Below are 20534 nucleotides of genomic sequence, written 5' to 3'. Positions count from 1 at the left end.
GGATGTGGCCCCTGGACCAACAGATACCTTGGTTTATCCTGAAGATTTTGTAAGAACTGAAAGTCTTGCCTACAACTTTTTCAGCAAATATTTTTCTTTTTGAAAACATAGCCATTTGCATCCAAGTATTTAATCTGGGTTCTCTATTTTCTATAGGGTGTTTATGAAGCTATAGTGGGCAGAAGCCTCTTACAAACACATATTGCTCAAAAAGTCAAAGCAAATTAGGTTATTTTACAGTCCTTGCTATATGGAGACCAAGTAATGAGTATTAAGTTTATAACTACCCATATTTGAAAATGAAAAAGTACAAAAAATTATCTGAAGGTTTCTTAACAGCCCATTACAATGTATTCAAATGTATTATACAATTCGACGCTCCCAACAAACTTTTGTGAGGTAGGCAGAAACTGTAGCTCAAATACAAACTGAAGGCATTAGTACTTGAACTCTGGTCCTCTGATTTCCATCCTATAGGACATTTCCTCTTCAAGCCACAGTGTCTCTTGCTATTTTGAACTGGGCAAGGAACAAAGCAGTAGTTTCTGACATCATCAACCAAAACTTGACTTGTCCTATGCTCTGTAGATGTGTTGAAGATAAATGAATGAATGAATCAATGAATCAATGAGTAAAACCTGGATTTTGAAAAAGAGTAATTTATATCTCATCTTCAATTTTGTTCTAGACAGTCCCAATGTACTTGATAAATGATGATCAGAGTAGCTGAATAACTTCATAAGTGTAAAATGAGATGTACATGACACCAGATGGAGAAAAAGCTATGAGACAGCATGTGTAAACGAGTGGGCCCATCATTTAGTCTTCAGAAATGCCTGTTAAAGAACAATCTTGGATCCAAAGACTGACACAAGAGGATTGCAAGTTCCAGGGTAGCCTGTGCTAAACAGGACGACCTTGGTTCAAAAGAATGGATTTGTCAATTCTGATCTTTATGTTCCAACTTGTTCAAAAAGCTAAAAGTGAAATTCTATAGCTCTCATAATTTTTTTTTACTATAAAAGTTGTGGTTTCTCTTTAAAAATCAAACTCTCGTTAGCTTTCTTTTAAACATTACTAAAAGGCCTTCACTGCAGGAACAATCTTGCGAAAGAATTTATGTCCTTGGGAATTTGTATTTTCAAATATATAACCAGGAGGAGAAGGATAGCTAGCTGGGCAGATTTCCTGTTTCTTCGGTGTGAACTGCATAGAATACATGGTGATATCATCAAGTGGAACTGAACTCCTAAGAGCTACATTTAAAGGTTTGCAGCTCTCCGTTGGAATCAATTCATGTGGCACAAAGTGAGATCTGAAAGTGCTCAAACCCTCAAATTTTCCAGATGGGTTGGGAATTTGTTGCTGCTGCTTAATAAGTCCTTGACGACAATTTTCCCATGCTGGAAAATCTTCCTTCATGGTGCTTTTTCCTTGGAAAGGAAGATTGCTTTGCCTTCTGTGAGAAACTGGTCTAATGGCAACAACACGGCTGGCCTGATAGGGAACATAATCAAGGTGGCTGGTGGTGGTTAACTGCATGCTTCCCGAAGGAGGCACATACTCTGCTACTTTCTTGACTTTGGGTGGTGGGATTTCCCATGGTTGGAAACTGTCACGGAATTCAGTGCTTCCTTTAAATTGAATGTTTTGAGTCACTCTGGTATAGGTAGGTCTGCAGATTTTTGCAGTTTCACCAGTAAGACCCTGAAAGTCATTCCGGTGAGTGGTGAGATCCTCAAAAGGCTGCTCAGTGGGCTTATAAACTTCTTTTGGCTTTGCAAACTTGACTTCTAGCTGATGGGGTACATAATCTCGACGATGACTTGTATCACCATTAAAAGGGCCCACTGAACACTTGACTGCAGAGCCGGGCTTAAAGCTTTGCCTAGGCTGAATCTCCCGGGGAACATAGTCATCCTGAAATGTAGTTGAGTTTCCGAATTTCACATCTGGGGGATGGTAAGCTTGCTCTGGTTTGCAAAGTTCACATTTCTGAATATCCCAAGATCTATAATCATCTTGAAAATCAGAACAAACGAAATATTTTTAAATACTGAGGGAAAAAACTAGTTTCAAGTCTCTCTTTGCCAAACATCTTCTGATTTCTTTTAAATCCACAAACACTAGGAACAAGTATGAACTTTTTCTCACATTTGATTTTTTTTTTTTTTTTTTTTTTTGGTCCATCATTTTCTACTTTCAGATTCTTCTGATTACATACAAGGGCATATGAAACATGTGAACCTGACTGTAGATAGAAAGCTAAATAGAAATGTAAAATTCATAGCAACTCCAAAAGGATCTTTAAATACCAAATATTAATTTATAAAAAAGCAAGTTTATATATGGTAAGAATTCGAACCAAAGTCAGGGCATAACAACTAGAATAGTTAAACCTTGAATGTTTACAATGTGGCTACCAGCTGGGAAGAGAAACTGTCCTCATTCTTAGATATTCCTGCTGAATTGCAGACTAAATTATTAAGCTACTGATGTTTAGTGTGAGTGGAAACCCAGCCAAAAATCAGACAGTCTTTAAGTTACCAGGATCCTATGAAGCCACATGGCAAGTAGAGATGAACTAGACCAATTTGTGACTTTAAGGTTGAAAACCAAGAACCAGATGGAAGAACATACTAGAATTGCATAAGGTTGTGTTTAGATTGATGGCAGATGGAAGCCATATACTTGTAGACTTGTATAAAAACAAAGAAATAAGGAATTGGAGAAGGCCAGTCATTAGGATAGCAACAGAGAAGAGGTATGAAGGAAGCAAAGATGTTATGGGTGAAATCATATACTCATTAGCCAAAGTACTTCCCTCCAACTCCCTCTCTACCTGACAACTTTCCATTTCCAAATCTCATGAATCTTTTTTTTTTGTGCTACCATGAAGGAATCTCTGTTCTTCAGAAACTACAGATTATAATTATAGCACTATTTCCCAGTAACTAAAAGGAAATGAGAGATGTTGGTGAACATCTATAGTTTGACACCATCATACTAGGAAAGTCTTTGCTGCCAAAGTGACTAGGAGAAAAACAATGCTGATGTTAGGTGAATATGTGGATGAATAGAATAAAGTATTTCTCAATATCAGAGAAACTTGGGCTTCCAAAAAGCAAACAAGAATATGGAGGGGGAAGATAAGGCAGTGTAAAGGAGTATACATATAATTTTAAGTTTCAGTCTCAGTAATAGAATTGTTACAGAGCAGGTATTGGCAAATGTTTTTCTGTAATAGGCAGAAAGGAAATATCTTAGGCTTTGAAGCTTAAACACAAGTCTCTAAATGTATACTGCATACTGCAACTGCTAAATTCTATCAAGAATTGCAAGTTCTTGAATTGCAAGTTCTTGCAAGAATTGCAAGTTGCAAGAATGCAGAAGTATGAATAGGTAGCAAGAATAGGTAGAATGAAAAAGAATGGGAGTGTCATAGTCATAAATAGAAAATTGGGGGAGGGAGCTGGTTTTGGCCTGCAGGCCAGTTTGTTTAATCTTGCTTTAAAGTTTACGATATAAAATTTTAATAAATCATAGTCCACTTTTGAGTAATATTGTTCTGAGTTACATACATAGTTTTGCACCTTAACAATGAGGACATACTGAGAGATTTATCTTTATCGTTCTTTCTCTATGGGAACATCAGTGTTCCAGAGTCCAGTCTCACTAGATGATATGATTTTAGTGAACGATGGTTGTAAAAGCATTCTGTTGACTGAATTGTTACACAGCACATGGCTGAGGAGTAACAACTAAGGTACAGCACATTTGCAAATCTTACCTTTTCCACTTTGTACTTTTATGGTGAGCTTTTAAAAAACAGTTAAAGTTGATAGAATTTTTTGCTCCAGAAAAATACTATATTGGAATTGCATCTATTTCTGAGGACTCTTTCTCTTTACTTCAAACTTTATTTGCCTAAAGAATTTCTCTTAAAACTTCATATAACATTTACTGATAATTCTTTTTACTTGATTGAAAAAGACTTTATAAAAGATAGTTTCACTAGGGGTTCAGTGGGCTTGGTGGATTCCACCTAGCTTTCAGCATTTTCAAGATGTAACTCCATTATTTTCTGGTTTCCATGGTCCTAGTCCTTACTCTTGTTTTTGGTTTGCTTCTTTGTTTAATGTATCTTTTTGTAGTTTTCTCTTTTTTTTATTAGATATATTCTTTATTTACATTTCAAGTGATATCCCCTTCTCCTGGATCCCCCCCTCCCTGAAAGTCCCATAAGCCCTCTTCCCTCCCCCATTCCCCAATCACCCCCTTTCCACTTCCCTGTCCTGGTATTCCCCTACACTGCTGCACTGAGCATTTCCAGGACCAGGGGCCTTTCCTTCCTTCTTCTTAGGCATCATTTGATATGTGAATTGTTTCTTGGGTATTCAGAACTTCTGGGCTAATATCTGTTTATCAGTGACTGCATACCATGTGTGTTCTTTTCTGATTGGGTCACCTCACTCAGGATGACATTCTCCAGTTCTATCTACTTGCCTAAGAACTTCATGAATTCATTGTTTTTAATAGTTGAGTAGTATTCCATAGCGTAAATATACCACATTTTCTGTATCTGTTCCTCTGCTGAGGGATATCTGGGTTCTTTCTAGCTTCTGGCTATTATAAATAGGTCTGCTATGAACATAGTGGAGCATGTGTCCTTATTACATGCTGGGGAATCATCAGGAGCCCAGGAGTGGTATAGCGGGGACATTCAGTAGTATCATGCCCAGTTTTCTGAGGAACTGCCAAACTGATTTCCAGAGTGGTTGTACCAGCTTGCAACCCCACCAGCAGTGGAGTAGTGCTCTTCTTTCACCACATTCTCACCAGTATCTGTTTTCTCCTGAGTTTTTTATCTTAGCCATTCTGACTGGTGTGAGGTGAAATCTCTTTTTGTTGTTTTCAAGACAAGGTTTCGAGAGAGATCTGACAGACATTCCCAGGTACACAGATATAGCCCGAGGCTAACATCGCTTGGGTCTCAGCCTGTCAGGCTTTTGCCTGCACCCAGGGCCTGGGCAGTTCTGTGGGCCATCTGTGTGCCAACCCTGTCAGGGGTTGTTTGCCCTGCAGACTGACCAGCACTTAGAGGGGCACTCTGCTATCTCGGCTCCCAGATGCCAGAGATATAACAGACAGCGCCAGGTACACAGACATAGCCTGAGGCTAACATCACTTGGTTCTCAGCCTGTCAGGCTTTTGCCTGTACCCAGGGCCTGGGTAGCTCTGTGGGCCATCTGTGGGCCAACCCTGTCAGGGATCATTTCCCTGCAGAGTGATCAGTGCTTGGAAAAGATCCCTGCAGCATCCTCCATTTTCGCTCCCTGATGGAGCAGACAGGCAGCACGAGGTTAATAGAGACAAACCGAGTATAGCATTGCTTGGCGCAAGACACACCAGGGCTCCAAGGGTACCCAAGAGGAGGGCAGCACATCAGCAGTCTGTGCCAGGGGAAACCCAGTCATCCAGCGGTGCAGAAATAGCCTTACAGGTTCAGAGGAGGTTCAAGCACCAGCCAGTAACAACAAGACCAACTAATGCCAGAGCTAACCAGATGGCAAAAGGCAAACATAGGATCGTTACTAACAGAAATCAAGGGAATGTGGCAACATCTGAACCCAATTCTCCAACAACAGCAAGTCCTGGATACCCCAACACACCAGAAAAACAAGATTTTAATTTAAAATCACTGGTCATGATGCTGCTAGAGGAACACAAAAAGGACATAAATATATCTCTTAAAGAAATACAGGGGAACATGAATAAGTTAGAAGCCCTTACAATGGAAACACAAAAATCATTTAAAGAAATTCAGGAGAACATGGGTCAACAGTTAGAAGCCAATAAAGAGGAAACACAAAAATCACTTAAAGAAATGCAGGGGAAATTGAGTCAACAGACAGAAGGAAACACAAAAATCTCTTAAAGAATTACAGGAAAACACAAACAAACACGTGAAGGAACTGAGCAAAACCATCCAGGATCTAAAAACAGACGTAGAAACAACTAAGAAATCACAAAGGGAGACAACTTTGGAGATAGAAAATCTTGGGAAGAAATCAGGAGCCATAGATGCAAATATCAACAACCGAATATAAGAGGTAGAAGAAAGAATCTCAGATGCTGAAGATACCATAGAAATCATGGAATCAACAGTCAAAGAAAATGCAAAATGCAAAAAGCTTGTAACCCAAAACATCCAGGAAATCCAGGACACAATGAGAAGACCAAACCTAAGGATTATAGGTATAGATGAGAGTGAAGATTTACAACTTAAATGACCAGCAAATATCTTCAACAAAATTATGGAAGAAAACTTCCCTAACCTAAAGATAAAGATGCCCATGGATATACAAGAAACCTACAGAACTCCAAATAGACTGGACCAGAACAGAAATACCTCCTGCCACATAATAATCAAAATGCCAAATGTACTAAACAAAGAATATTAAAGGCAGTAAAAGAAAAAGGCCAACTAACATATAAAGGAAGACCTATCAGAATTACACCAGACTTCTCACCAGAGACCATGAAAGCTAGAAGATCCTGGGCAGATCTCATGCAGACTCTAAGAGAACACAAACGTCAAACAAGACTACTATACCCAGCAAAACTCTCAATCACTATAGATGGAGAAACCAAGATATTCTATGACAAAACCAAATTTACACAATATCTTTCCACAAATTCAGCCCTACAAAGGATAATAGATGGAAAACTATAATACAAGGAGGGAAACTACACCCTGGAAAAAGCAAGATAGTAATCTTCTTTCATCAAACCCAAAAAAAGATAACCACTCAAATATAAAAAATAACATCAAAAATGACAGGAAGTAATAATCACTATTCCTTAATATCTCTTAACATCGGTGGTCACAATTACCCATTAAAAAGACATAGACTAACAGACAGGACCCTATATTTTGCTGCATACAGGAAACACACTTCAGTGTCAAAGACAAACATTATCTTAGAGTAAAAGGCTGGAAGACAATTTTACAAGCAAATGGTCTCAGGAAACAAGCGGGAGGAGCCATTCTAATATCAGATAAAATTAACTTTCAACCTAAAGTCATCAAAAGAGACACAGAAGGACACTTCTTGCTGGTCAAAGGAAAAATCCACCAAGAAGAACTCTCAATTCTGAACACCTATGCTCCAAATGTAAGGGCACCTTCATTTGTAAAAGAAACTTCACTAAAGCTCAAAGCACACATTGCACCTAACACAATAATTGTGGGTGACTTCAACACTCCACTATCCTCAATGGACTGATCAGGAAAACAGAAACTAAACAGGGACACAGTGAAACTAATTGAAGCTTTGGACCAATTTCATCCTAAAGCAAAAGAATATACCTTTTTCTCAGCACCTCATGGTACCGTCTCCAAAATCAATCATATAATTGGTCACAAGACAGACCTCAACATATATAAGAAGATCGAACTAATCCCATGCCTCCTATCAGATCACTATGGAGTAAGAGTGGTCTTCAATAGCAACAAAAACAACAGAAAACCCACATACACATGGAGGCTGAACAATACTCCACTCAATGATACCTTGGCCAAAGAAAAAAATAAAGAAATCAAAGACTTTTTAGAATTTAATGAAAATGAAGGCACAACATACCCAAATCTATGGGACACAATGAAAGCAGTGCTAAGAGGAAAACTCATAGCCCTGGGTGCCTCCAAAAAGAAAATGGAGAGAGCATACACTAGCATCTTAATGGCACACCTGAAAGCTCTGGAACAAAAAGAATATAATTCACCTAGGAGGAGTATAAGACAGTAAATCATCAAACTCCGGGATGAAATCAATCAAGTAGAAACAAAGAGAACCATACAAAGAATCAACAAAACTAGGAGCTGGTTCTTTGAGAAAATCAACAAGATAGATAAACCCTTACCCAGACTAACCAAAGGACACAGAGACAGTATCCAAATTAACAGCAGAAATGAAAAGGGAGATATAACAACAGAAACTGAGGAAATCCAAAAAAATCATCAGATCCTACTACAAAAGCCTATACTCAATACAACTGGAGAATCTGGAGGAAATGGACAATTTCCTAGACAGATACCAAACACCAAAATTAAATCAGGGTCAAATAGATCATCTAAATAGTCCCATAATCCCTAAAGAAATAGAAGGAGTCATAGAAAGTCTTCCAACCAAAAAAGCATAGGACCAGATGGTTTCAGCGCAGAATTCTATCAGACCTTCAAAGAAGACCTAACACCAATACTCTTCAAACTTTTCCACAAAATAGAAACAGAAGGAACACTACAAAACTCATTCTACGAAACCACAATTACGCTGATACCAAAATGACACAAAGATCTGACAAAGAAAGAGAACTTCAGACCAATTTCCCTTATGAACATAGATGCAAAAATACTCAATAAAATTCTTGCCAACCAAATCCAAGAACACATCAAAACGATCTTTCACCATGATCAAGTAGACTTCATCCCAGGGATGCAGGGTTGGTTCAATATACGGAAATCCATCAATGCAATCCACTACATAAACAAACTCAAAGAAAAAAACCACATGGTCATTTCATTAGATGCTGAAAAGCATTTGACAAAATTCAGCATCCTTTCATGCTAAAAGTCTTGCAAAAAACAGGAATTCAAGGCCCATACCTAAACATAGTAAAAGCAATATACAGCAAACCGGTAGCCAATATCCAACTAAATGGAGAGAAACTTGAAGCAATCCCATTAAAATCAGGGACTAGACAAGGCTGCCCCCTCTCTCCATATCTTTTCAATATAGTACTTGAGGTACTAGCTAGAGCAATTAGACAACATAAGGAAGTCAAAGGGATACAAATTGGAAAGGAAGAAGTCAAACTATCACTATTTGCAGATGATATGATAGTATACTTAAGTGACTCAAAAAACTCCACCAGAGAACTCCTACAGCTGATAAACAACTTCAGCAAAGTGGCTGGTTATGAAATCAACTCAAGCAAATCAGTAGCCTTCCTATATTCAAAGGATAAGCAGGCTAAGAAAGAAATTAGGGAAATGACACCCTTAACAATAGCCACAAACAATATAAAGTATCTTGGTGTGACTCTAACTAAGCAAGTGAAAGATGTGTATGACAAGAACTTCAGGTCTCAGAAGAAGGAAATTGAAGAAGACCTAAGAAAATGGAAAAATCGTCCATGCTCGTGGATTGGCAGTATTAATATAGTTAAAATGGCCATCTTGCCAAATGCAATATACAGATTCAACGCAATCCCCATCAAAATCCCAACTCAGTTCTTCATAGGGATAGAAAGAGCAATTCTCAAATTCATCTGGAATAACAAAAAACCCAGGATAGCTAAAATTATTCTCAACAATAAAAGAACTTCTTGGGGAAATCAGTATCCTGGACCTCAAGCAATAGTACAGAGCAATAGTGTTAAAAACTGCATAGTATTGATACAGTGACAGGCAGGTGGATCAATGGAATAGAATTGAAGACCCAGAAATGAACCCACACACTTATGGTCACTTGATCTTCGACAAAGGAACTGAAAACATCCAGTGGAAAAAAGATAGCCTTTTCAACAAATGGTGCTGGTTCAATTGGAGGCCAGCATGCAGAATAATGCAAATTGATCCATTTTTATCTCCTTGTACTAAGGTCAACTCCAAGTGGATCAAGGACCTCCACATAAATCCAGACACACTGAAACTAATAGAAAAGAAACTGGGGAAGACCCTTGAGGACATGGGCACAGGGAGGAAAGTTCCTGAACAGAACACCAATAGCTTTTGACTTAAGATCAAGAATTGACAAATGGGACCTCATAAAGTTACAAAGTTTATGTAAGGCAAAGGACACCTTCAAAAGGACAAAACAACAAATTGGGAAAAGATTTTCACCAATCCTGCATCTAACAGAGGGCTAATATCCAATATATACAAAAAATTCAAGAAGTTAGACCCCAGAAAACCAAATAACCCTATTAAAAATGGGGTACAGATCTAAACAAAGAATTTTCACCTGAAGAACTTCGGATGGCTGAGAAGCACCTTAAGAAATGTTCAACATCATTAGCCATTAGGGAAATGCAAATCAAAAGAACCCTGAGATTTCACCTCACACCAGTCAGAATGGCTAAGATTAAAAACTCAGGAGACAGCAGGTGTTTACTAGGATGTGGAGAAAGAAGAACACTCCTCCACTGCTGGTGGGATGATTGCAAGCTGGTAAACCACTCTGGAAATCAGTCTGGCGGTTCCTCAGAAAACTGGGCAGGACACTTCCAGAGAACCCTGCTATACCACTCCTGGGCATATACCCAAAGGATTCCCCAGCATGTAATAAGGGTACATGCTCCACTATGTTTATAGCAGCCCTATTTATAATAACCAGAAGCTGGAAAGAACCCAGATGTCCCTCAGTGGAGGAATGGATACAAAAAATGTGGTATAGTACTCAATGGAGTACTATTCAGCCATTAGAAACAATGAATTCATGAAATTCTTAGACAAATGGATGGAGATGGAGAACATCATCCTAAGTGAGGTAACCCGGTTTCAAAAGATCAATCATGGTATGCACTCACTCATAAGTGGATATTAGCCTAGAAGTTTGGAATACCCTAGACACAATCCACATATCAAATGATGTCCAACAAGAAGGAAGGAGTGTCCCCTGGTTCTGGAAAGGCTCAGTGCAGCAGTATAGGGGAATACCAGAACAGGGAAATGTTAAGGGGTGGGGGAACAGGGGGAGGGAAGAGGGCTTATGGGACTTTCGGGGAGGGGGGGATCCAGGAAAGGGGAAATCATTTGAAATGTAAATAACAGCCAAAACAAAAAAAGGACAAGGTTTCATGTAGCCCAGGCTGACCTTCAACTCACTGTATAGGCAAAGATGTCTTTACCTTCTGATTCCTTCTGCCTCTGCTTGCAGTATGATAGGCGTGTGGCACCATGCCTAGATTTATAAAGTGTCTTTCACATTAATCAGCCTGCATGTTTCTACCTAATTTTAAATTATAAATGTAACCTGCTTGGGTTTTTAAAGCTTTTCCAGGTCCATATTTTGATATCATTCATTTTTGGAAATTTTTTTCTATTAAAGCTTCAGGTTTTCTGTTTTCTTTCCCATTTTCTGATGTTTCAAGTACAGGTATGTTAGGCTCACCTCAAAGTGTCCTTCAGCATCTATTTCTGAGGACATTTTTCTCTTTATGAAGGCCAAGTTTTTGTTGCTTCATATGCCATTTCTCTTAAAACTTCATATGACATTTACTGATAATTCTTTTCACTTGTCTGAAAACTACTTTCTGCAGGATATTTTCACTAAGGGTTCAATGTGGTTGGTGTACTTTGTGCTGCTTTCCTCTCCATACATTTAGTTAATATAGATGTATCTGAGGTCCACTGCTCCTCCCAGAGAGCGTACTCTTACCTATTGCAACACCTACACAAGGCATCGTCATCTGTTATTTTCTGTAGTTATTACATCCTCCTTTCTGTAGCTTTTGTCTCTTCCATCAGTCTTAACCTTTTGGATTCCCCAATAGATCCAATATCTAGCTCCTTTTCTGTTTGGGTTTGTCCTATGGTTTTATTACAAGCACTCCCTTTCCCCTTCTCATTCCCATTTTTGTAATTTGAAAATTGGACGTCATATGTACTATAGATACTTACATCAATAACATTTATATTCAGAAATGAATCCATGTTCATTTTGCCAGAGCTTTATTCAGTGTGGTTTGGTCCAATCCAGCAGATATTCAAATGCCTTTGGTATTATTTCTGTGTTCAGGTTGGTGGCTGATTGGCTGGGAAGTTTCTCATCTCTTCCATCTTCATATTTTTATAATTCAGGAAATATGTATTTCCATATCCTGCCCTTTCCCAACAGTCAGTTGATGTTACTCAGTCTCAAGTAAGATGGTGTGGCCCTGTGTATGGGGATGGGTATCTGTTGTTTTCTCCAGCTTCATCTATCCTGCGTTGCCCTGGCACAGCTTTGCAATGCTCCTGTCCCTTTATGGTAGGTCTCTAGTACTTACTCCCAGGGACAGCTCATCCTTTCATGGTAAGAAGTTCTGTTTTGCTTCTTGTTTCATTTCTCCTGTCTCCAAGCTGCAATAATCACTTCGCATTGATGCCTCTTCTGTAGTAAATTCATGCTTTTGTTCTGTTAGTGGACTTCTGATTTCAGCTTTCTAAATGACTCATAGACATTTTTGATTCTATATATTATCTACCTACCTATCTTTTCCTTGGTTGAGAACCGAGCTGATTTTAGTAAACTGTTTTTCAAAAAAAAAAATCACAATTTGTATACATTCTAAATTCTTGAAATAAAATTGTAAATTTCTTGTTAGTGTATGAAAACCACTCTAAATTTTATTTACTGCAGCCAGCAGTCTAGCTGGGCTTCAGCTGAGTATATTACTACTTGCTTTCCCTCACATGTTCTTTCCCCATCCCATACTACCTGTCGCCTACATTCTTTTGGATTAGTACAGGTTTTTATATTCCATTTTCTTATGATATCAACCTGCATTTCTAGAGTTCATCCTAGTTTCTGAGTCTTCATCTGATCCTTATAGAAGCTTCACTGAAGACAAACACCCCCCACCTCCCCACCACTATATCAGTTTTGGTTCATTTTATACCAGTTTTAGTATATATAGGAATATATCATGTTCCCATATATGAATAATCATTAATCTTAGGAACATTTATAGGGCAGCCTGAAGGGCTATATTACCAAATATGTGTTTTGCTACCAGTTATTCCTGCATTAACCCAGGCTAGCCTTGAACTTTACAGGACAGGCAGACTTTGAACTGGGAATCCTCTATTGGCCTTCTAATTGCTGGAGTTACAGACATATGCTACAACTACCAATGACTAAGTACAAACTTTCGAATTGCTGCAGTAACTTTTGACTTGCTTAACTATTCATCTATTAAGAAGATGTTGTGGTTGTGAGTAATGCTAGAATCAACCTAAGAATGCATATCCTATCTTTGAGGTAATGATTTCATTTCCTTTAGTTATAAATCCTGATTAGATTTTGCTGGATCACATTGAAATTCTAATTTTTTCAGGAATTTCTAGATATTCCAATAATAGCTGTATTAATTCACATTCCTATGCAAAGGAGTAAAACGTTCTTTTTTCTTATCAGCAAGGATTCTTTAATAATTTGCAATGGAATAGATGTGGAGTGAATCTTACTTTGTTTTTCATTGGCATTTCCCTATCTTAGTGAACCTAGAATATCTTTTCACATACTTGTAGGTCATTTGTTTCTTCTTTGGAAAAATTTTTATTCAGTCATTGGCCATTCTTAAATAAAGTTGGTTTTTATACTAAATTGCTTGAGTTCCTTATGTTTTGAATATTAATCCCTTATCTGCTACATAATTTGCATATATTTTACAAATCTATAGGTAGCTGTTTAACTTTTGCTGCATAGCCTTTTAGTTTTATGTAATCCCACTTTTTTTTTTTTTTTTTTTTTGCTCATGTTGTCTGAGCTTTTGGCATCCTATGTAAATCAAATCCTAAAGTCAGCATTTCTTCTTGGGGTTTTTCAGTTTCAAGTCTTATATTTAAGCCTTTCACCTCCTTTAACTTTTTATGTGATATAAAGATCCAATTTTATTATTTTGGTGTGGGAGCTACCCAGTTTTCCTATCACCATTAATTGAAGAGACTGTATTCGTTTCCATTGTGTATCTATAGGTCCCTGTTGAACAGTTGGCTGTATATCCTTATATATATTTTTGAGCCCTTGTTTCTGTTTCATGGGTCTATGTATCCATCCTCTTGATGGTAGCCTTATAAAATAATTAGAAACCACAAAATTTTACACCTCAGACTTGGTCTCAAAACTTCTTTGGCTACTAGTCTTCTGCGATGTCGATGAATTCTAGAACTTTTTTTTTTTTTTTTTTTTCTATTTGAGAAGATGTCACTGAGATTTAGATAGGGGGTGCATTCAGCTGTAGACTGCTGTGTTGAGTATCAAAGACATTTCAGTGATACTATTGCTCTCAATCCATGGATACAAGATAGCTTTCCACTTCTTTCACCCTTGTTTTACAGTTTTCATAAGAATTTACAGTTTTAAAAGAGTTTTTTTTTTTTACTTCCTTAGTTATTGGCTATAAAATTTAGAATGTCAGCAGTGACTCTGGAGAGTCACCCTCTGTTCTCTATAATAGCAAGTGCAGAAGAGAGTACAAGTTACTGTGATCTACTCCAGCATTTATATTTTAATATCAATGAATTTCTAAGCTGTGGACAGACAAATTTCTGTTTCATGAAACCTCGCATTCATAATGCAAATCTACTTGTTGTTCCCCCTTTACAACATTCTCTGAATTTGTCTTCCCTCTGTCCTCTACTCTTAGACCTTATAGATACCTGCTCTTACTAAGGTATTCAGAATTATACACAGAGAATCACAATCATACAAAATTAGGCACAGATGAGGCTGTTGTTTCATGCCTGAAAACTTGGAACACTATAATGTATGTTATATGTATGCATATAGCATCAAGGGACATCAATATTACTTTCTTTACTATATAGTACATGAAGAAAAATGACAATGGTTGTATAAATGTCAAAGTAAAGTAACTTTCACTGACTATCTTTTATGTCAAAATTATCTTTTATGCATATCAGTATTTTAATAATTTGTTTCGCTATATTTGATTATACTTACTTACCATTCACAGTCTTTATAACTTCTTAGTTCTATAGCAGTGAATGTATAGTTCATTCAGTTTTTCAAATCCAGAAAGAACATTCTTCCTAACTTCCCCATGAGATCCCAGGATATAGGTACCTTGCACTTATCTGTTTAATGGTAAAAGTCTTAAAAGCAGTCATTAGCTATTACCTAATAAACTATCGATGCCATTACCTTTGCAAAGGTTTTCTATTTGAAATACACACTCAGCTATTTCACAGGGCAGTGGAAAGAACATAAGCTTGCATGTCCAGCTGTGTTACTAAGGGAAGGGAGGAGAAAGGCTCATGTCAAGATGGTCTGTTTTTAAATGAAGACTTCCACGAGATAAGTCTTTTAAAATTTTTAAATCATGTAGGGTTTTGGTGAAAAAAGAAAAAGACAGGCCATGCAGTTGTTAGGCTTTTTTTTTTTTTCATGTTTTTATGTATGCTGCTAATGAAGGGAAAGTTCTCGCTCCTGTTCTACTGCAAGTAAAGCTTAGAGAAGGAGACCCTATCTATTGTCACCTGGCACTGTCTGTCAGAGAACGGGCATGTTTATTTTATTCTGAAGTCCTGTTCTGAGAATAATCTGTTCATCAGTCAGACCTTTATCCTCCAATCTAGCCTTAAGGACAGCAGTTCCCAATGGGGGTTGCTACCCCTTCGACAAACTTCTGTCTCCAAAACTACTTACATTATGATTCATAACAGTAGCAAAATTACAGTTATGACATAGCAATAGAAATATTTTTTAGCTGGTGATCACCACAACATGAGTAACATTACAGGATGAGAGCACTGGGAGGTTGAGAACCCCTGCTTCAGAGTATAAAAATAATATTCCAGTTGCCAATCTACTAATTCCATAGTTTTACAGGTTGGTCTGGAATTTGAATCAAAGGACAGTTGCTGTTTTATCTTTTCAACCACTCCAACATTGGCAGAGTTTCAACTCATTATAGGAAGGACAGGGTGAAAGGACAATACTGTGACAAAGTGACAAGTGTAACATATACCTTTGCTCACTGATACCCTTTGCTTTTCACAGTCTTTGAGATATAGACAACTTAGGGGCACATCTGGAGCAGAGTCTAGGATTCCTAACTCCCATGAGTCAGTTTTTTGGAACAACTGAACAAGAAAAATGTTCTTTTCTAGCCACTGTGGCTAAGTATTACAATACAAGAAGATTACAATTTGGTTGTAAAGGTCAAAGATGGTATTTTTAAGTTTGAGATCCCTTTGCTTTTACAATGACAGGTTACCTTTATAAGTTGGGACAGTGTCCAACTTTCCTTTTTTAAGCTGTTGTCTTTCCACAGGCCGGGCTTTTACCACAGGCTGTACTTTGTAAGGATTAAAATCTCGCTTGTAGGTAGTACCAAGATCAATTTCCCCCTGTTTGGGTTTATATTCTTCAGGCATGTGGCGAGGCTGCTTGACTACTTCATAAGGGCGATAATCTGACCTGAAATATATACATGTATATATGTGAAACACAGCCTACTGGCTCTTCTGTCTTATTTCAGCACTGAAATCTTCAATTTTATCTTATTTGAACAATATAAAGATTTTAAATGATACTAGTTGATTATTTGAAAGAAACAATTGAATTCTTTTATAAGGTTCTATTCAATGACAGGTTAAAATGTGAAAAATCCTAGTTTTTAAAAACTGAAATAACAGCTTTTCAATTTGATCTTAAGTAAAATTCTCAAGTAGGTGAATTTTTAAATCTAATATAGAAGGAAATCTGAAGAGAAAACATTGATAAGCTGAAAATTTTGTCAATATTAGCTTTGTAGCCACTTTTCCAAAAGTCACATTCACCCACATTGATTGTACTTAGGCAAAGTTTCCTCCTATGGAAGTCACAATATCTTCCTGCTTATTGTCCAATTGATCACCAATTCTGGCTCAGACAGATGTGGCTCTTGTGGCCTTTCCAAGATTTTGGATCTATCAGAAGCCCTAGCCATGGAAATCTAGCCATCTTGTTTTCTATTTGCCAACATAACTTAATTTTTATCTTTCTGCTTTTCTCAAGTTTTGAACTAATTTCTTGCTTCTCAAATTAGTTAAACTTAAGTCAAATAGCTAGTTAAACTTAAATAGTAAGAAAACCTTATTAAGACCAGAGGAGTTGGGCAAAAAATGAGCAGTTTCTCAATATTTACTTAAATGTGGTTACTCCTTCCATTGTACCATGGTATGCTTGAAATCCTTGCTTTGGTTTAAGACTCTGAGGTGGATGAACATCGCCATATTTTGGATATTTTTCCAAATACTCCGTCGTGGGGCAAGATATGCCCGAATGCTCATAAACCCTTGTGATTCCACGTGGACAACGATGCCGTCTGTACAAACAAATAAGCTGCAGCATTATTTTCCTGGAAACCATCCTGAGCAGCCACTGCATGTTCACAGTCCCATGACTGACACGACTTCTGAGCATCAGCGCAGCTTTCCCCTCTGCACTGGTGTTTATAAAAATGATAAATCACAGTGAAGCCTTAGAGCAAAATGATTCTGTTCATAAGCGTTTAGCTACCTCTTTACACTACTGAAGCAGGAGAGCTAGCAGGTGAACTTCCTAGATGCATGGCAAACAGGTTTTCAACAGATACTAACATGTTACTCTGAATCATAGTATAGCTACAAAAGGAAGGAGCCAGAGCAGAGAGTCCATTTTTTGTGGTAGAGTAGGGAACTGGATACAGTAGAGGCCAAGAGAGATAGGAGCTGGGAGTTGCTGTGCAACATCTTGGTTAGACATTTCCTTTATTCTTCCATGTGTCTGAGAAACTCTAAAGTCAGAAGACTCATGAGACTCACAATGTCTGCTTCAACTGAGGCTGTGGGAAAGTGCTGAAGTGATTTTGTCCTATGTGGACCACAAGATACTTTGAAAACCCAGAGCAGAGTACATAGGTCATGTAAATATAAAAGTTCTGATAGAGCTGCGTTGAGTAACAAAACACAAGTCAAAACTTTAGAATTTGTCAATGTTTTTATTGTCTACAAAAACAATGCATTCGCAATATAACTTACCTAAGACTGTGGACAAATTTAAGACAGAATGGTACAAGCAAATTGTAAAAGAAAGCAAAATCCGCCTAGTCTAACATGTGCAATCCTTAAAAGACAAGTTTCTTTCTTCTGCTTTTTTGCTGCCAATTATAGCTGTTTATACTTGTTAAATTTTTCTGTCTTTTTGAAAAAACAGCTCACAGAAATGATGAGATCTGTTGTCCCTAATGGAAGATCAAAGGAATTGAATTTTAGTTCCATGAGAGAAAAAACATGGCATTATGGTTGGAATCTGAAATGTTCACCTATTTTGAACCTTTGCTTTCCAGCTGATGGAAACATTTTGGAAGGCGCTGGGAAGCTGGCATCTACCTGGTAGACATAAGTGACTAACAGCAGCCTTTGTAAGATTAGAGCCTGGCTCTTGATGCCAAAGGCTTTCTACCCCTGGTCTGCCAGCATGTAAAAAGGTTTGCTTCACGTTTGTTCAGTCGACGAACAAGAACTCCGCCATGCTTAACTGCCAGAGACTGCACCCTCTGAAACTGTATGCCCAAGCAGACTTTTCCTCCTCTGTTTGTGACTGGTATTGCTACCACAGTGGAGCAAATGTATCTAAGAGATAGCCTTCAACAACAAAAAGAATAGGAACAGATCTTCCTTCCCACAGGACAGGAGGCAAAAGATGGGAGGTGGTATGGCGAGGGGTGATGGTGAAGAATCTTTGCCCCAGTTTGAGGCAGTGCACCACGGGAATAGTCAAAGCTTTAAACCATTGGCTTGGTGGAACTATGTATGTCATAGTGACTACCCGTTTTGTCAAAGATTCTTGTATAAAACTAAAGGCAGTCAACTAAGCTTTTGCAAGGGACATTTCAGCAGAAGTTATTAGCCATGCTAATACCCATGCTCTTTAGATAGTGATATTTGCTTAGATAGTGATATTATTTTGGAAGAATGGAAAGTTCCTAATAGAATGAATTTCCTGATGGGTGGATGGGACAATAACTTAGTTTGTAAATAAATTCAAATTCAAATACATTTTTTTCTTACATACCAGATTTTACAGATTAAGCCTTAAAAGTTATGTTTCCATCCATACAAATATACAAACAATGTTTATTACAAAGGAGGCAGAGAAACTGCGCTCATTCAAAATGTGTTGTAGGTGGTTGCCCTTAGAAGGGGATTAGAAATACAAAAAGGGCTTGTCGTTGCTCATATTTACTTAGCAAAGGTGATCTAATCCCTGGGGCAACAGTAAGGCTGAGGAAAGAGAAGAATGTGTTTATTGGTGGTGTAAGGTTGTTAGGCAGGACTTACAAATCAAATCTGAGGTTTAGGGTGAGGACTTTTTTTTTTTTTCTTTTTTTTTTTTTTTTGGTCAGAAAGGCCTCAAGAGAATGCTGCCTGGGCGGGAATAAAATAAAGTTTAGATGGAAGGGTCTGGATGGCAAACTAAAGACCATGCACACCGTTCTTTTAAGTTAACCAAAAGAATTGGTGAGTGATCCCATCACTTACCAGCCACGTTTGCTCATACTACTTAGCTAATCTGAACTGTATTTTAGCTTAAATCTCGGGATAGGAAGCCTCAGGGACTGCACAGAAGAGAAGTTTAGCCTCAGGGGCCAGCCAAGGAGAGAAAAGGGGTGCATTTAGCAGAGCATAAGCAGTGGGGAGGGGGTCTTCCCATTCAGGCCATGGAGTCCTTAGGGGGTGTGAGCGGAGAGGTGTGAGCGGGGCTCGCGGCTCAGCCGACGCCACACCGGGCGGACGTTTCTTACCCGCAGGTACAAATCTGGCACAGACACCTGTTCCTCATGCTCCTTGCTCCAGCGTCCTTCTCCGCAGGGCTTCAGCAGGCACTTCAGAGCAGTTACAGCGTCTGCCGTCGTCAAGGAGACCGCGGAACTCCAATTTGAAGGGAATCGACGTAGCTTCCGGTGGCGTTCTAGACGCGCGCGGGTCAGAGGTCACAGGCCCACAGGCCCCGCCCCCCGGCTCTTGCGGCTTCCGGTCTGAGCCACTCCAGGAGTCGTAGAAGCGTGGGTGAGGTGCGGCGTGGAGCCGGTGAGTGGGGGGCACTTGCTAGGGACGCCGGCGAGCAGACGGTGACGGAGACCCGGGGGGTCAGGTCGATAGGGCTGGTCGAGGAGGGTCCCGAGCGACTGCACCTCATAGGGACCCGGTACCCTCAGCGGCAGCGACTCCGGGAACCCAAAAGGAGGAAGGACATGCAGACCTCGATTTGCTTTTTTTTTTTTTTTTTTTTTTAATTGGAGAGAGGGATAGAAGATGTGTCGTGCACCTGTTGTGTTCATAAGCACGTGATCCAAAACTTTTAAGGACACTCAGAGCAGTCACAGAGCCGAAGTTCTTATGTCAAAAAAAGCCATCAAGCTTGACAGAACGACAGACTTTTGGAGGAGCCGAAGTAGGGAAGGGTGTGTGTGTGTGTGTGTGTGTGTGTGTGTGTGTGAGAGAGAGAGAGAGAGAGAGAGAGAGAGAGAGAGAGAGAGACTGACTGACTTAGCAGGGCGTCTGTCTCTGTACCTGTGTGTGTGTGAGAGAGAGAGTGTGAGTGTGAGTGTGACTTAGCAGGGCGTCTCTGTACCTGGCTCCCAACTGCGTGATTCATCGCACCGCAGATCCAGAAACTCCCAGCGCACTCCACAAGTACTGTCAGCAGCATGCGTGGACTTTAAAATGCACCTTGGGCCTAAACGATTTTATCCTGTCTGGGCCAGAAGGAAATAGA

General features: G+C 38.8%; 2 protein-coding genes across 2 annotated transcripts in view; one reads left to right on the top strand and one right to left on the bottom strand.

The window, feature by feature from the left end:
• Nucleotides 1–658: 658 nt before the first annotated feature.
• On the bottom strand, nucleotides 659–20414 carry Saxo2 (stabilizer of axonemal microtubules 2). The gene is made up of 6 exons (XM_052185888.1): nucleotides 20391–20414; nucleotides 19754–19983; nucleotides 19561–19629; nucleotides 16921–17100; nucleotides 16009–16211; nucleotides 659–2021 (listed from the first exon to the last, which is right to left on the bottom strand). Exons 1-6 carry the CDS (start codon nucleotides 20412–20414, stop codon nucleotides 1078–1080), a joined length of 1650 nt encoding a protein of 549 aa, XP_052041848.1. The 3' UTR covers nucleotides 659–1077.
• The window catches only part of Efl1 (elongation factor like GTPase 1), a 121171-nt gene continuing 120410 nt past the window's right edge, over nucleotides 19774–20534 (top strand). The window contains exon 1 of the mRNA XM_052159492.1: nucleotides 19774–19846. The gene's annotated coding sequence lies outside the window, so the exon portion shown is untranslated. The remainder of the gene's footprint in view (nucleotides 19847–20534) is intronic.

This window comes from Apodemus sylvaticus, chromosome 1, assembly GCF_947179515.1.
Source record: "Apodemus sylvaticus chromosome 1, mApoSyl1.1, whole genome shotgun sequence".
NCBI classification, from domain to species: Eukaryota; Metazoa; Chordata; class Mammalia; order Rodentia; family Muridae; genus Apodemus; species Apodemus sylvaticus.
Note: the sequence above shows the minus strand (reverse complement) of the source record. Positions and strands in the feature narration are given on the sequence as shown.

Excerpts from the sequence above, each read along its gene's own strand:
- Saxo2 (XM_052185888.1), bottom strand. The coding sequence starts at position 20,414 with ATGAATCACGCAGTTGGGAGCCAG. Across the intron at positions 19,984-20,390 it reads ATCACGCAGTTGGGAGCCAG|TCGCTGCCGCTGAGGGTACC; the intron begins GTACAGAGACGC and ends GGGTTCCCGGAG. Across the intron at positions 17,101-19,560 it reads TGCCAGATTTGTACCTGCGG|ACGGCATCGTTGTCCACGTG; the intron begins GTAAGAAACGTC and ends TTGTTTGTACAG.